The following is a 14988-nucleotide window of genomic DNA, read 5'->3' as shown; positions in this document are numbered from 1 at the left end:
CGGCTCGGGGCGAGGAAGCCGGCGGCGGGCTGGGAGGGTAAGCGGGGCGCTCCTGCCCGCCGGCAGCGGGGCCAGGGGAGAGGGGGGGGCCGCTTGGCTCGGGGCTGCGTGAGAGCGGAAGAGGACAGCTGCCTGGCCCCCGGCGGAGACCAGGGCCGCCTGCTCGCCAGGGAGCCCCAGCGGCCTGAGGGGCGAGGGAGGGCAAAAGGAAAACCGGAGGTCGTGGGTGATAACGCCTAGCGGGCTCTCTGTCGTTGCGGTTAAACTCGCCTCACCCTGCCTGCTTCTGTAGCAGTTTTTACTCGTGCGTGCCGGCGGCCTGGTGACAGCGCGCTCGGCGCGGACGGCTTGGCTTGTTCTACGCCGCCGCCGTTGGGAGGGACGGTCGCGCTGGCGGGAACTTCAGAGGAAGTCTTATCTGAGCCTGGGATTTCCTCTAGGCCTCTGCCGCTAGTCTGCTGCCCTTTTACAACTGACTGACGCGTTAGTTGCGGCTGCCCCTAGCAGGGTGTGCTCCGTGCCCGTCTCCAGGTTGCTGACTGGATCTCTCTAGTCAGCCTGGCCTCATCTGAGGTAACAGTATCAGACACCCCGACGGCAACTGCTGTGGCGGGCGGCGGTGCCCATTGTAGGGGCTTGGCACAAGGCGTTATGCCTTTCCTTCCAGCTGTGCACAGCTGTACGTGACGTACTCCTCACTCTCTGGATTTGTGTTAGAGTTAATCCCGGACAATCGGGATGGGAAGAATTGTAGATGGTCTAATGCAAAATTCTCAGTTCCCTTCCCCCACGTAAATGCAAGTTAGACTACAGGATAAATTCAGGATGAGCGCTGCTATCTTTCACATTTAAAAATAAGATTAAACATAGCTTTTCTAGACTTGAAAAATTTGCTGTCGTTGCCTTAGCTTTCAGGTGCTAATATGTCTATTTATTACGCTATTCTCTTCAGACGGTTCTGTGCACCACTGATCTTAAAATTAAATTCATTAAGTCCAGCCCCTTTTTTTTTTTTGAAGTTGTTATTCCGTATCAAGATACCTAAACAGCATTTGGATCAACCTATTAAATGTATAATTTAAAACTTATTTTTAAAAAGTCCATTTTTCAGTACTAAATACTACTGGTTTAGAATGAACTTTATACTGTTCTCCTAGAATAACGGTTCATGATGGTGTGATAATCTTAAGTAGTTTAGCCTAAAAGTCCTCACTTCTTGTACGTGGTAAATGGCACAGATGCCGACAAAAGAGGTCCTTAATTGTCCTAGACGAGTACCTGCAGTACTGGCAGTAGCTAGTACTAGATGCTTGCAAGGTAAATAAAACCTCTGATCACAGTACCTGGCCAACTGTGCTGTGCTGTACAAAGGAGTAAAATCCCTTCCTAAGCCCTGTTAATTGTGCTACTTAAACCCCCAATACCTGCATTGATGTTAAACATGATAAGCAAGAAGAATTCATTAATAAGGAAAGAGAGTTGCAATCCTAAAGCAGCCGAGTTCTGTTAAAGTGCTGTTTTTTTCTATCCTTAAGTTCCATTCCTGCATCAAGAAACCATAATGTAGACTTCTGGATTTTGCAGAGAATACTAATAAAGTAAATGTAATAGGGTACAGGTTAGTGCTTTTGCATAGACAATCAGGGCGTTGTTCATAAGGAAAAAAATTACTAAATATACCATGTCAGTTTTTAAGGTACGGTTTTGAAGCAACGATTTCATTTAAAAAAAGACTTAGTATAGTTTTCTGTAATGGTGATCTTTTTCCTCTTTGTTTAACACCCCCCTCCCCCCCCCAATCTGTCTTTTAAGATTAGTTCTATATGTGTATTTATGCATGTGTTTTTGAATCAAAAAGTGAAAGTGAAAAGCCCTCTCAGGAAGAGCTAATGCGTGCTAATTAGCAGTTTCAACTTTCAAACACCTGTGGTGGAGAGGGTGAGTTAGAAAAAATTGAATTGTAAGAATTGTTTGATTTTGGTGCCTTATTTTAAGAAGCAAAATGCTACATTTAGGTTTTTTTTGCCTGTAATTCCATTTCAGAATTTGGATAAAATCCAAGCACCAATATCTTTGATCAGAATACGATCTAATCATGCTATCACAATTTTACATACTTCTCAGGTTACACAAGTTATATGTGAAGGAATGGGGGCATGCAGTTAGTGTGCCTGGTGCTTACACGATGGGTTTTCTTATTCAATTAATTACCTTCCATGATCTGTATAATTTAAGCTGTGAGGTGTATATGTGGAAGGTGGGAATTTCTGGGAGGTGAGTCAGTATTCAAGGCATGCAGTGCTTTATAGGCGTATATAGGCATCATCCCTGTGCTGAAGCCATTCCGGCAGGCTTCGAGAAAATGCTGAACACAGCTCCCAACAAGTAAATGGGCCCTGTCCTCTGTGTAGAATTTGAAAATTAACCTGACTATGAAAATCATAGAATCATTAAGGTTGGAAGAGACCTCCAAGATCATCAGGTCCAACCGTCAACCCAACACCACCATGCCCACTAAACCATTTCCCTAAGCGCCTCATCTACCCGTCTTTTAAATACGTCCAGGGATGGTGACTCAACCACTTCCCTGGGCAGCCTGTGCCAATGTTTAACCACTCTTTCAGTAAAGAAATTTTTCCTCACATCCAATCTAAACCTCCCCTGGCGCAACTTGAGGCCATTTCCTCTCGCCCTTTCGCCAGTTACTTGGGAGAAGAGACCGACACCCACCTCGCTACAACCTCCTTTCAGGTAGTTGTAGAGAGCGATGAGGTCTCCCCTCAGCCTCCTTTGCTCCAGGCTAAACAACCCCAGCTCCCTCAGCCGCTCCTCAGAAGACTTGTTCTCCAGACCCCTCGCCAGCCTCGTTGCCCTTCTCTGGACACGCTCCAGCACCTCAACGTCCTTCTTGTAGTGAGGGGCCCAAAACTGAACACAGTATTGGAGGTGCGGCCTCACCAGTGCCAAGTACAGGGGCACCATCACTTCCCTACTCCTGCTGGCCACACTATTTCTGATACAGGCCAGGATGCCATTGGCCTTCTTGGCCGCCTGGGCACACTGCTGGCTCATGTTCAGCTGGCTGTCAACCAGCACCCCCAGGTCCTTTTCCGCCAGGCAGCTTTCCAGCCACTCTTCCCCAAGCCTGTAGCGCTGCATGGGGTTGTTGTGGCCAAAGTGCAGGACCCGGCACTTGGCCTTGTTGAATCTCATACAGTTGGCCTCGGCCCATCGATCCAGCCTGTCCAGGGCCCTCTGCAGAGCCTTCCTACCCTCGAGCAGATCAACACTGCCGCCCAACTTGGTGTTGTCTGCAAACTTACTGAGGGTACACTCGATCCCCTCGTCCAGATCATTGATAAAGATATTGAACAAGACCGGCCCCAAAACTGAGCCCTGGGGAACACCGCTCGTGACCGGCCGCCAACTGGATTGAACTCCATTCACCACAACTCTCTGGGCCCGGCCGAGATAGAGGGATTCCTGCAGTAGCCACTGACTGGAGAGAGATGGTGGGATGGTCTGGTTCAAGAGCACTGGGGCAGGCATCGATAATTTCCCCAGTGAAGACAGGTCCTTGTTCTTTTAGGCCTGTTGCCAAAGAAGCAATTTTAGGCTACACAAAACTGTAGATAGGCAAGAGTGGAAGACCCTTAACTGTAATGATAAATAATGTTTGTTTGTTTTTTAATTTTTGTTTTGCTGTAGATTTGGAATGGAAAATAATTTATGTGGGTTCAGCTGAAAGTGAAGAGTATGACCAGGTGTTAGACTCTGTTTTAGTAGGACCTGTTCCTGCGGGCAGACACATGTTTGTATTTCAGGTAAGTTTGATTTAACTGTTTCTAAAAGGGTTGTGTTAATTTGTTTAAAAATGACTGTATCAAACTAAGAGGCACTTGAAAAATAATGGTAAGCTAGAAAGATATTTCAGTCAGCTCTTCAGGTATGATACATCTTCCTTGAAAGTCTGTTCATGAGCTGATATTTCTTGGCCCTGATATTTCCATGGTAATATTTTCACTTGTGGTATCAATAATTAGAGATAGTGATATAACCACTGTTCCTGTAGCTACTGATAATTTTGACCAGTCTGGTTTATAAATATATTCTAGATCACGCAGTAATCAAGAGTGCCAGTTACCTGGTTTACACTAGCACCATCAGGCTTAACTCTGCTGCAGTTGGTGGCGGTTTCAGACAATCAGGAGCACTAGGTTAATGCAGACATCTTCAGAAGATCTGGCCAACAAATTCATTGTAAAACTCAGCCAGAACAGTCAAGAGTTCATTTCTATTTGGCAGGATAAGTGTTCAACTGTGGTGTTTGGCTAAGCATGCTAAATCACAACAAAATATAGCAATTTGTAAAATAAGACGGAATACCAACGGTTGATAGCAGGCTTTTGGGACACAAGTGTGTAGATCAAGACTGTCCAACAAACTCTGAAGCACGTGACAGTCCTATAAAATACTGCTGTTAAAGCCAGAAGTTACTAAGAAGGAATAATGAAGGGAAGGAAAACAGGGAAAGAGCAGCACTAAGATGGCTTATTAGCCTATTCTGGTTTCCATTTTAGGTCAGCGAGAGGGCAAAAAAACTAAAGCAGACTTGCCTAAATTCTTATGGAAGTTTTTTTGGGTTTGGGTTTTTTATCAAAACTATGGTTTAGCTCACTTTTTTCTCTATTTATCAAATACTAGTATTTGTCTTGTAAACTGAGAGCAAAATCCATCAGCAGAAAACTCAAGATTGAAACTGAGTATGGCTTATTGTGTAAGAACCACGCTACTTTCCCAAATGCTATAAATTCACTATTTAATGGCAAATGCATGCTGGAGTATGAGCATTTAAAAAAAAAAAAGGCACTAATGAATACACTTTCTTATTTCTCACAGTTACTGTAACTATTTTAAAATAGTATTAACACTTGTGAGGCATCTTGATTAATCCCGTAAGTTCCAAGAAACTTTTTTCTTACAGGACAGGCTAAAGGAATAGGATTAGGCTGGAGGTTACGTTTATCAACCACATACATGCAAATCAGTCTTGAAACATTTCTGTTTGGTTTTGGAGCTGGGCCTAATTTTTCCACACTACAAATAAAGCTGATGTGTAACAAATGCATTATTTATTAACAGTCCTTCCATTATCAAGCTATTATAGCTTATGGCATTAATTGGTCAGAAATAGGTGATTCTCTGTTGCCCTCAAAGGGACTACCTTGTAAGACTACATCCAGCTGGCATTTACATGTCTAATTTAAAAGACGCACTGTTCTCAATTAAGTTACAAAGATTCATTGTTGATGGTGATGGGAAGGAGCAGGAGGCAGGTGCCTAAAAAGGCATGTTTGGGCTGTATGATTAGGAAAGCTTTGAAAATTAAATTTACTGGTCTTGCATTTTCTGTAGGATGGACTCATTGATTGTATCCCAGTTATAAATGACACTACAGCTAAATTAGGAGTAGATACGTAGACATTTTGGTTAGATTGGAATAGGTCCTGTAAAAGAGTCAGTACTCCTTCTGTGTTATAATAAAGTATCCCTTTTATTTCTTACGGAAGTATTGTTGGTCTAAGTATATTAGACTTCAAAAGCACTGGCTTTCAGCTGGGGGTAGGACTCAGCTAATGTGTACACAGGAGACCACCAAAAACCCAAGTGCTGCAATAAGCCTTTGCTGATGACTGAAGCTACTTTATTCACCAAACTGAAGCAGCCTGAGAGATGGAAAGAACTAGCAAGGGAAGGCCAGAACGGGGCAAAGCACAGAACTGCAGGAGGCATATAATATAAAGAAAAGAGATTGTGTTCACTAGGGACAGCACAAGGAAAGGACCTTTGTGGAGGTGTATAAGATTTTCAGCTAATAATATGCTGTAGGTTTTTCTAAATAGGAAAATGGCTGAAACAGCAAGTAAAATGGAGTACCACACAGGTAAAATACCAAGGATCATAAAACTACCTTTGTTGAAAAGAAGCTGTGTATCAGGTTGGGAAGCCAGCTTTACATACAGAAAGATGGAAAACTATCATACTTTTCAGACTTACACAATCAGCCTTTTTTTTTTTTTTAAACATTTAAAAATATTTCAATATTAAAGGCCCACAGCTTGCCCTATTTCATTCTAAATACCAAGATATAAGTAGTGAAGCCTGATTCCTTCTCTCTGTGCGCTTGGGGATTTGTAATAAATTCACAGAAATTTCTATTTGAGAATATAAGCACATAAATAATTTATTATCTTTAAGTGGGGATATGACCTCACACTAACTTAGCTACTCTGCAGTAATAGCTACGTGAATAAATGTATCATGTGGAAAAGCGAGATAATTCAAGACAACATATACATTGAGTGATTTCATAAAATTCTTAAGTAATTTCTAGGATAAGAATGGCATATTCAGACAGCGATTTTTATGCAGAAGTTAATCCTACTGTCTCTTTTTGCCTACCGAAATATCTATTTGCAGCTGCTCACTTATGACTTGGTCACAACAAGCTCTTCTTTTTTCTTCCACCTGTGTATGATCATTTGTTTCCCAGGCAATTAAGAGGTTTGACATCCAAGGCAGGAAGTTCAAAATTTGAGAAAAGAAAGCAGTTTTAAACAGTGTTCAGTGTCTTTTCCACTCAGCAAAACAACGCTTGAGAGTTAAGTAGGATTAAAACAGAGTATTTCCTTGGGTCCACATCTATATCATAGGATATTACAGGACACAAAATGACAATGGGAGCCTGGAAGAACTAAAATCCCACATTAGGGTGTGAGTTGAGTTTCATGGCGGGTTAAATGGAACACTGTCCTTTTGCTGTATATTAGTCTATAAGTGCCCACTGTGGAATTTAAAGTAATCAAATGGTCCTGGGCACTGTTAGAACAAGACTACTGAATTAAACTAGTGATTTCATCTGTACTGGCAGCTCTTGGCATTTCTTCAAGCTTCTACACTTGTCCTATTCCTTGGTCATCTTTTTCATTTCCCTATGTGAGTTGTAAAGCCATGTGGTCATTTTCTGTTCCCTTCAGGGCCGGAGGAAGTTGTGTTCTACGTGATTCCCTGGTTGCTTCTCCTCCCTCTGGTGTATTAGCACCTGAGAGGTCTGACTCATCTAATTCTTCTGCAAAGTGCCTACAGCTTCTTATAAAAAGCTAGACTGGTTTGAAGGCTCAGAATTGAAGTAGCGAAGAGCAGAAGCCAATGATGCATGACCACTAGCTCTCAAATTTCACAGTGCTGGAGCACATAAATACTACGGAAAAGTAGGGATGAGAGGGACAGTAGGAATTAATCCCATTTGTCCTCTGTCCTAAGGCAAGATTTGTTACACCTGAACCATTCTAACATATATTGTTAATACCAACTTGTACTCGCAATACAGGTGTTCATTCCTGGCTTTAGATCTTCACGTAAAATTGTAAATATGAAGCTGTTTCATTTATGCTTAGATTGCTGTTACTTTAAATCCTACAGCAGAATAAGGCATCACATTTTATCAATAAATGTGTAGTTAGGAACCATTTTAAGGGACTGATGTGAGACACATTTTGCAAGGCAAATTTTATTGATTATTAATAACTTGCAGAGCCATGGTAAATAAGGACGTTGAGGAAGACTGTAAGATGCCTATTAATTAGGATTCCATCCTGGCTGAAAATATGTCAGATTTCTTAGAGCGATGATACATTTAACTGCATACATTTTAAGAAATGTAGGCATGTGGAAGGACGCAAGAGAGAAGGTAGTTTATTCCTTTTCTAGAAATCTGTGGGACAGCTCAAAGCTCACTGTAGCCTGTCCCTGCTCTTCTTGCTGAAGTATAAATTGCAGCCTGTATTTTTAATGGTTTAGTCTTGTTAAAAACACACATACAGACCAATTCAACCTCAGAGGTACAAAAAAAAAAAAAATCTTAAGTCTGCTAAATTACCAAGATGGGCTGGAGAACAATGGCACTGAACAATTGGAGGGATGTTAGTACACTTGCTCAAACAACAGTTCAGCTGATCATATATTTAAAAACAGTTTTGGATCAAAGCTGTCTAATCACCCATGAGGAATGTCAGCACACAATATTACTGTATTCTAAGTAATTCTGTCTCTAGAGAATAGTGTCCTAAATTCACTAGGATAATCACGACCCTAAATTCAGGGTTGATGTTGTGAAAGCAGGTATATTTTTCGGTTAACCTGAAAAACAATTTTAAATACAGTCACTACTCAGCTGCTAAGACGTACGTACTACTTAAGATTCCCCTGCTAGATAGGCATGTGCTATCGATTTTATTTTAATCCATCTTTCCCTTTCACATTTAGGCTGATGCACCTAACCCAGGGCTTATTCCAGATGCAGATGCAGTAGGTGTAACAGTTGTGCTAATTACATGCACCTATCGAGGTCAAGAATTTATTAGAGTCGGCTACTATGTAAACAATGAATATACTGAAACAGAACTGAGAGAGAATCCACCAGTAAAGCCAGATTTTTCTAAGGTAAGGCATGTTTTGTTCTAGTCATATATCAAAGGTATGCTTATAGAAAGAGTTTTTTAAGAACCAAAACCAAACCCCAAGTGATTCCATAAAGTGCATGGAATGAGGCATCAAATAATGGAAAAAACTTGGGGGGACAAGCTACAAGTGCCATGTAGTTGCCATAAATTTGGAGAACATTGAGAAACCTGCAACAGTTTCCACCAGCTTGAAGCCTTGGCTGGACTTTATTATTTTACACTGACTGTGTGAAACAAACTGTTGGGTTCCCTCTACCCGCACCACTGTTGACAAAGTGGCTCTGTTCTTCAGAAAAACAGAGTAATGTTTTTTTTAGGACAGTGAACTTGGAACTAATTTTTAAGTATTAATGTAACACAGTTATTATCCAGCTGTTCTAGTGTTAGAGCTGCGGTTTCTGCAAAACAAACAAACTGAAGAACAAGTTACATATAAAATGGGAAGATGGGTAACCTGGTGTAAGAGCAGGTTGGGTGATTATCCAATCAATGGACAATTTGACCAAGGAAGTATATAGATTAAGTTTAAAAATATATATATCCTTCATGGTAAAAATTAAACCAGGACTAGAATTAAAAGATTATGTGAAATAGAATTATTTGGAACCTAATACCTTGAGGAGAAGGATCAATTAAACATCAAAAACTAGTCAAAATCCTGTGAAGTACTCTACCCAGGCAGACTTTGTAGAAGCCAACAAGGTTCTATACAGCATCCGGGTTTGTTTTCATGGAAGATTTTGTAGAGTTGGGTGTTCTCTTTACAAAAGCTGACGTACATGTGTACACACTTACGTTCCAAAGTTGTGTGATGGTGCAAATTTTGTTATTTCTCAAGTTTGCATGAATTATATGACTGGATATATGAAGAAATGAATGGGATAATGCATGTATTATAATGACTAGTACAGAGATAATCCCCATAGTCCCTGAAACTGATCTTCAAACATAACTAAACTGAATTGGTTTTTAAAAGTCGCTAATGATTTTCTATGCCTAACTTAATTTTCAGGGATCAGATGCTCAGTATGTTCTCAAAATTCAAAATTACTATTAATTTTGAGGATTCTTAAACTTATAATCTGTTCCTTTCTTTTTTCTTTCATTTAAATCATATACTTATTTGTTATTTCGGATGTGAGTGCCAGAATGTTGACTTCCTTTAAGCACTTGAATTTAGAAATGCGTAGAACTACTTGTCTTAATTCTCTGATTTGCTTATGTAAAAAGCTAGCACTGCTTCTGTGAAAAAGAACAGCAAAAGCTATCATGTATTTGTATAAAAAGTCCTTAATGTGACTTTGGGACAGAATTTAAACATACGAGTAGAATAGAAGGTTATTAAACACATTTAATTGTAATTGACAGGTAATAGACCCTACGAGGTTCAAAAAAAGAAATGGTCTTGTTAATCTGCATAAGGGGTTGGGAAATATTTAACGAGAGTGTACTTCCTTGGAGAATAAAATCAGCATTACTACCAAAGCAAACTTTTCCCGTGATCAGTCTTAACTTTCATCATGAGTAGCCAATGGCGATAAGTTGCCATCCTCCAGAGTTAACTATATATTATCTTGAAAATGGTGAAAGATTAGGAGAAAGTGAGCATTTTCTTTTTTGCTGCATAGATAAACAAATACAACGTGTTTTCAAAGGAAAATGAAGGCCAGCCATGAGAATAAAATAAGACTAATGTCTAGGCATGTCCACTGCCACCATATTAATATCTTCCAAATCCAAGTAATTTTTTTACTTTAAAACTTCAGTAGACAAATTAAAATTCAATTAGTGAAATCAATCTAAAGCATGGTAATTTAATTTAAGGAAAGGTTGTACTCTTAAATGAAGACAGACAGTTGATGGAATTTATACAATTATTGCAAACATCGTAAAGTTGATGCAAAATTTTATAAAGTGCTGTGGTTTGCAAAATCTTTGTGGGGGTAGTCATTTGCTTTACTGAAAGCTGGCTAAAATAATAAACACGTGCACTTTACTTGCAGAGTTCTCGTACAGCCTTGAACTCACGGAACAGTTAAAAATATCCTCTCAAGAAAGCAGTTATTTTGCTGAGTAGGATATCAGAGTAAATGAATGAGTGCTGTGTTTCTGTAAGCATGTTTCTGATCCATAGATAGTAGCTATAGATTCACATTTATATGAATTATCTTTTTAAAGAAATTGTTTCACAATTTACAATACAAGGCTATGGGGAGTAAAAGGAAAAAAATCTGTATGCACGTGAACTCCAGTTTGAGGTGTACACATTACATAATCCATGTATCTTCTTCTCTCCCAGCTTCAAAGGAATATTTTGGCATCTAATCCCAGAGTCACGAGATTCCACATTAATTGGGAGGACAACACTGAAAAACTGGAAGATGCAGAGAGCAGTAACCCAAATCTACAATCACTGCTTTCTACAGATGCATTACCTTCAGCATCAAAGGGGTGGTCAACATCAGAAAATTCATTAAATGTTATGTTAGAATCTCATATGGACTGCATGTGACTAACCACCATCATTCTGGTACTGTACATGTGTTAAACTGTAAAAACAACCAGAACTATTTCCCTCAAATTCCATAAGTACATAGTTGACAAGCAATGTGAAGAACTTGTTTTAAAACATCCTGTAGAAAGTTTATAAAAAAAAAAAAACAAAACAAAAAAAACCAAAAACAACAAACCAGTATTTGAGCAAATTGTGGAATATAAATACAACTATTTTTAAGTAATTGCCTTTTTTCTCTAATGTGTTATTCTATGTGGTCTAAACCAAACCTGATTAAAGTATACATTTTCTCCCCCCTCCCCCTTTACTTTGTAAGCACTATTAAAAGCTAAAAAAATGAAAAGTTGAAACATTCAGGCAAAATGAAGGAATAATGCCATGTCCTCATCTCTGATATCCAGATTGCCAAATATAAAGTGGCCTTTAATAGCAGCTTAAGAACAAAACTGTCATTAGATGAACTGCAAAGAAAAAAGTATCTCTTGAAGAAAAAAAAAAAAGTCCAAAAATGTCCTCTTGCTGTGAAAGCAGGCGGCACAGTATAATTTTAGGTGCAAGCTTCTTTTCCTTTCAAGGCACATACTTGTTACTTAAAGCATGCAATTTGAGATTTACCATCTGCTATCTTGGATTTTAGGACTTTTTTTTTTTTCCCCCAATCTCCTGCTGCTGCTGTTTAGTCAAACTGTGGTTTAGGGACATTGTTTCATGTGAATTTGGGTGGGTATCTCAGCAAAGAACCCTTTTTCAGCCACCCTGATAGCACACACAATTGGTTGGAAGGATTCAAGCAATTGCTAGAAAATTTAAGCATCAAAAGGAATCGCATGAGTATCCAAAAAATGCTCTTCTGCAAGATTATTATGTACAACTGCTGGGTTGGTATGTTTATTTTCAGGCATGCTTTATTCTTGTAGTCTTTTTAACTAGTAATAAGGAGTTTATATGCTTTCTTTCAGTTTTTTGAAACATCTGGAATTTAAAACTTTTCCATTTTCTCTCTACCCTTTAAGGCAATCCTATGCACTGGTATAAATCAAAATTCAAACCCTGTTGTGGCAGGCATGACACACTCAAGAATACATTGCCTGCCCTGAAGCTCTTGCACGGAGACATCCCTATTACCTGAGGCATCCTTGAAGATAAAAAGAACTAGGCAGTAAATTGTGAAGACTTAAGACATTGTTATGACACTAACAATTGAGTTATTCCTTCCAATCATCATCAGCCTTATACGTTTACTGTGACTATATGTGCATTTAAAATTGTAATCTGTCATGTCAGATTACAAGAATATAGTTCTGCTAGTTACTAGTAACTGCCCAAACTGTGAACCCATGTAGGTTCCAGGCCCTTAAAAAAAGGTAAATGTCATGATGACTGACAGTATAGCTCTGAATAAAAATAGAACACTTTCTCTTCTCTTTCTGCATTCTCTAATAGGGATGAAGATGTCCCAAGCAGTTAGCACTTCTGTCTTTCCACATCATTAGTGAAATTGTCTTCATTTCTAACATATATTTTTTTAAATCGGAAAGGAATGTATATGCACGTTTCTTTCTTGTATGGAAACTCAGCAGTACATATGGAAGCTGAATGAATTAATGAAATCCATTAATATTTGGAACCCTAATTCTAATGTGTGCTCTTGAAAAATCTCTCTGTAATTGTTTAAAATGATGATTGGCAATTTAAAAACATTAACACTCTAATATCTATATGACTTAACACAAAGAACTGGTCCCGCAAACCAGCAGTTGCTTCACTTGAGGGCTGAAATTATGTGAACTTTTAAGAAAGATCTTTTGATTTTCACTTATATTGCAACTTTAAGGTCTACAGTGACATTTTGAGATTTTTTCATGCACTTTATTGTTCTATTTATAAATCTATTTAAGATATCTCTTAAATGTAAGCATGTAAATAACATAGTCATCTGCTGAAAGACTGGCAGGCTAATGAAGTCTGCCTTGAGCTAAGGCTACCGTAGTAGTATTTCAAACCCTTACACCTATTGAAGATTCAAATTAAAACAAGATCAAGTGCAAGCTGTAACCAGAATCCATCCATCAGTAGCATGAAGGCTTCTTAGAAGCGTATGCCTCAAAGTGGTGGAAGCAAACTGTATCACTGCTATTGCAGAATCAACTACGAAATACAGTCGGCAAAACTACGTCACCCAGCAAACCAATTAATTTAGAGAAATCAGAAAGTGAAGATCTATTGTTCTGTTCAGGAGGAAAAAAGTCAACTGTGCACGTGAACTCGGGTGCAATAAACTTCAAGCTAGACCGGATGGCATGATGCCGCAGTAGAATTTGGCACCACCTTACCTGATATACTAACACATCCTAGGTATAGCTGACCCACCAATTACGGGAAAAATAATAACTCTGCTGTGCTTGGTGAAAACTGGAGAAGAACAACCATACCTCATGAGAGCACCTCATGATCTTTGCAAGAGAAACGGTCCTTCTATGCTTTTTGAGAGACTGGATGCCTCTCGGGTCTTCTACAACTTTGTCCAGATTTTAGCAGTCCATACACACTGTCCTCTGAATATCACATTTCCAGGCAAAATCACATTCCAGAGACATGGAATTTGAGAAACCAAATTCCAGTACTTCAGAGGCTTCAGGTCTGATCATTGGGCAACATCACAGCACAAATTAGTGGTATAAAAAGATACAGTGTATATAAGGCATCTCTGTAAAGACTTGTCCCTGATGTCTGAAAGTTTTGAAACAGCAGGGCTATATACATGACATACAGACAGCACAGCATTACAATTTCAAGGTCGAAAACGAGTTCACCTTCCCACAAACCTCCACTTGCAGAGACCACCAAGTTGCAAGGGAGTGCTACAGATTCTATTGACAGGACTGGTGATGCATCTCACTGTATTTTTACCTCGGCTAGATAGACTCGATTCCATTAGAAGACTGTCATAATGCTTATCAGAGGTTATTCATGTACAAAGAAGTAAACGGATCAGACAAGGTAACATTAGGGATGAAAAACATGGGTGGGGTTTTTTATGTCTAGCTTGAAAAACACTTGTCCCTTCACCTTACAGTCATTGTGATTTATTCATGTATCACCTTCAGTCTGAATTACTGTGACACCGAGTTTGAAGCAGGCAAAAAGGCTCCAGCTCCATCATAATGGAGGCTGGTGAAATTTAACCTCTCCAGTGGCTCCTCAGAGCTCCACTGAAAAAGCCAACCCTTACCAATCTTCAAGACTGCAGCAACTCAGAACTTTGCTACAGTAAAGTTTATATATACAGCTTAGTTTATAGCTTGCCAGACAATCTATATTCTTGAGATGTGAGTGACAAAGTCACAAAGACAAATCTGATGATCTGACAGTCCATTCTTTTCCTTTGTAGGGCCTCAACTGCTGATTTTCTGGAAGTCAGCTCAGACTGGAGGCTAGCCACTTGCAGCTGTACAAAGATTGCCCACTGCCATCTGAAAATAGTGGTAGGGAAGAAAAAGGAAAAAAACCAAAACACCTTATGTACACCACATACACTCCTGGCAAATCCTCATTTACCAGAGACAGAAAAAGAGCAAAGCTAACTAAATCTTGTGGCTTCTATCTGGGCAGCTGCAGGAGACGCTTCATGTACTTAACTACCCTACCCCTTACCCATAGCACAGTGGTCTGCAAGCTTGCACATTCTCTCATTTTTTTGAGAGCCACAGAAGTTTGGTCCAGAGATGATGGGTTAATTGTTCCTGTTGTTGCTAGCTGGAGGGCTCTGCTCAGTGCCAACTGGGAAGATGCAACAAAACTGGCAACTACCTATAAGGGCTGGCAGTGTGTGGGGGACTGCTCATGCTAGGCCCTCCTATTTGTATTTATGTTTCCAGTTAAAGTTCTGCTTCTTAAGAGCTGGTCTGGTAGTGTGTGATATGAGAGCTGGGCTGCAGAAGACAGGTGGAG

General features: G+C 39.7%; 2 protein-coding genes across 2 annotated transcripts in view; one reads left to right on the top strand and one right to left on the bottom strand.

Moving 5' to 3' along the window:
- Positions 1-11167, top strand: part of ASF1A (anti-silencing function 1A histone chaperone) — a 12478-nt gene extending 1311 nt beyond the window's left edge. The window contains exons 2-4 of the mRNA XM_009325657.1: positions 3709-3824; positions 8326-8502; positions 10822-11167. Coding sequence (XP_009323932.1) covers positions 3709-3824; positions 8326-8502; positions 10822-11034 — 506 coding nt within the window. The 3' untranslated portion in view covers positions 11035-11167. The remainder of the gene's footprint in view (positions 1-3708; positions 3825-8325; positions 8503-10821) is intronic.
- The window catches only part of MCM9 (minichromosome maintenance complex component 9), a 46731-nt gene that overhangs the window by 17696 nt on the left and 14047 nt on the right, over positions 1-14988 (bottom strand). The gene's annotated exons all lie outside the window — the stretch shown is intronic.

Source organism: Pygoscelis adeliae, unplaced genomic scaffold (genome assembly GCF_000699105.1).
Source record: "Pygoscelis adeliae isolate BGI_AS28 unplaced genomic scaffold, ASM69910v1 Scaffold54, whole genome shotgun sequence".
Classification (NCBI taxonomy): domain Eukaryota; kingdom Metazoa; phylum Chordata; class Aves; order Sphenisciformes; family Spheniscidae; genus Pygoscelis; species Pygoscelis adeliae.
The sequence above is the reverse complement of the archived record's forward strand: the minus strand, read 5'-3'. Positions and strand labels throughout refer to the sequence as shown.